Source organism: Oryzias latipes, chromosome 12 (assembly GCF_002234675.1).
Source record: "Oryzias latipes chromosome 12, ASM223467v1".
In the NCBI taxonomy this organism is placed as follows: domain Eukaryota; kingdom Metazoa; phylum Chordata; class Actinopteri; order Beloniformes; family Adrianichthyidae; genus Oryzias; species Oryzias latipes.
This window is the reverse complement of record NC_019870.2, coordinates 25,708,599-25,710,811: the sequence shown is the minus strand read 5'-3', so window position 1 is coordinate 25,710,811 and position 2,213 is coordinate 25,708,599. Positions and strand designations below refer to the sequence as shown.

At 45.9% G+C, this 2,213-nt stretch overlaps 1 protein-coding gene across 1 annotated transcript; it reads left to right on the top strand.

Moving 5' to 3' along the window:
- Positions 1-1,260: 1,260 nt before the first annotated feature.
- On the top strand, positions 1,261-1,936 carry LOC101161984 (pro-MCH-like). The gene has a single exon (XM_004075083.4). It carries the CDS (start codon positions 1,273-1,275, stop codon positions 1,804-1,806), a length of 534 nt encoding a protein of 177 aa, XP_004075131.2. The 5' UTR covers positions 1,261-1,272; the 3' UTR covers positions 1,807-1,936.
- The last annotated feature ends 277 nt before the right edge of the window (positions 1,937-2,213 follow it).

The following is a 2,213-nucleotide window of genomic DNA, read 5'->3' as shown; positions in this document are numbered from 1 at the left end:
AAAAAATTGCCATACATTATGGGGAAAAGCCCATAAAACGAAAACTGACAAAGCATTGAGGCACAGCGAACTTGAGCATATATAAGTCAAGTCAACAACAGACGCAGAAAGTGTTCTTTAAATACAGTGTGGCTAATCAGCAAAGTGCAGGCAGCTCCAGACTGTAGAAACCTGAAGGACAAGACAATGGAGAACAAAAGAAAAGTATAAAACAAGCAATTCACGACACCATGGGACCCGTCCTTTAAGACTCACTTTTTAACAAGTTCCTGTAGCTTGTTTCTCATGATGGAGGACATATGCAAAAGAATTTAAGATAAAACCTGTGTTTCTGAGTATTTCTTTATTAAAATGTTGATGATCAGGAGCAGATAAAAGCATGTGGTTGGAAAAAGCTCAGGTTTGTGATGCAGCAACAGCCATTGGCACACCAAAGTCTCTATGCTCCACTCCAGTTCTGATGTATTCACTTGCAGACAAATAGATCCATGTACGTCTTTGTTTTCCTCATCAGAGCAGGAATCTGGCTCTATGACTGGATATCACCATTTTTGTGGCACCGCTAATGTTGGCTTGGGGTTGAGAGAGGCTGTAAGCTAGTGGGAGATGGTGTAAGCAAAGGAATGCTGGGATTTTAATGTGGTGTTGCTTCCGTTCCAACGCTTTGGAAATATATTAAAAATATTGTTGCAGTGGGACTTTAAATTGTTTTTTCTTCTCAGTCTTGAATATGTTTTTCTGAGGAATCCTTCAATGAAACGTCAAATGTGTTAAAATGATTGAAGTTTCAGAGTATGTATGATCTAACTGAAGATCTCTTTCCTAACCAGCAGTTTCATGCAGATCTTGTGCAGAGTTGTAATTACCGGGAGCTGTGAGGATGAAACCGTCAGCGCTCCTGTTTGACACGTGTGCAGAGCTTCTGCCAAGAAACACTTTCAGAACATTTTGCCTGCTTTTGTGCTGTAAAGCCGGATAGATCCGCTCTTGAGTGTCGTTGGGACAAAGCCCCATGATGACAGACCTGATGATGAGGCCTGTGATCCTTCAGAGTTTCACAGGTGGGTTGCCTGATCCTGTTGTTTTAAAGGGCAGTGATTTGGGATTAAAGTCCTTTTTGACCCTCTTCCGCTCAAACTCTTTGCTTTCCCTTATTGTTTGCTGGTTAATGTTACCACCTACCGCAGGGTTTTAATTAACTTTTTCCAAAAACATCATACTTGAACACAGCAAGAGCTCTTCCAAACTATTATCCGACCCGTCCTCTACAAAATGACAAAGGACAGTCAGCGTGGTCATCTTATCAGGTATAAAAACAACTGCGGCACCGATGCCAAGTCAGAACAGCCAAACAAGACTTCTGATCCGACCTCACAGCTCCTGAAAATCTTCACCATGAGGCGCTCCGTCATGTCGGTCATCTTTGCCACGGTGCTCCTCTTTGACTGTTATGCACCGTCAGTTGCCTCACCCATGGCTAATACCGAAGACGGGTCCATGGAGCAGGACGCCTTCACCTCTCTGCTGACCAATGAGGCGACAGACAACAGCCTGGGCGAGGTTGAGCCCATCCCCGTGACCAAAGCTAGAGTCCCTCGGGTCATCGTCATCGCAGCTGATCCAAGCCTCTGGAGGGACCTGCGAGTGCTGCACGGCGGACTGTCGGTCTACAAGCGCACAGCAGACGACAACAACCAGGTCCTGGAGCACAGAAACCTGGCGCAGCAGCTGAACATCCCCATCCTGAGGAGGGACACCATGAGGTGCATGGTGGGGAGGGTCTACCGGCCCTGCTGGGAGGTCTGAGGACAATTTGCCCTGCTCCTTGTTGGGAAGAACCTCATCATCCTGTCTCATGCTGAGCTGTGGCATTACCCACAAACCTCGATGTACACTGAATTAATGCAGATCTGAGAATAAATGTTGGTCAACTCTGCTTGATGTTGTTAGTGTGCTTGAGAGAAAATGAAAGTTTCGTCATCATGTCCGCTAGCAAGCAACCGGCTAAGTAAAGCCTTGGACAAATGGGGTAGGGGTCGACCTGCAGTGAGTTTTTTGGTTGTCTTGGGCCATGGAGGGTCACAGAACAGCCACATCTGAAGGGGAACACAGGTATCTTGCAGTTACTGGGCTCCCCAGACCACGTGTGCCCTTGTTTTTTAATCAGACAGAACAATAATTTTAGGCTTTTTCAATAATCTCCCTAACCTTGC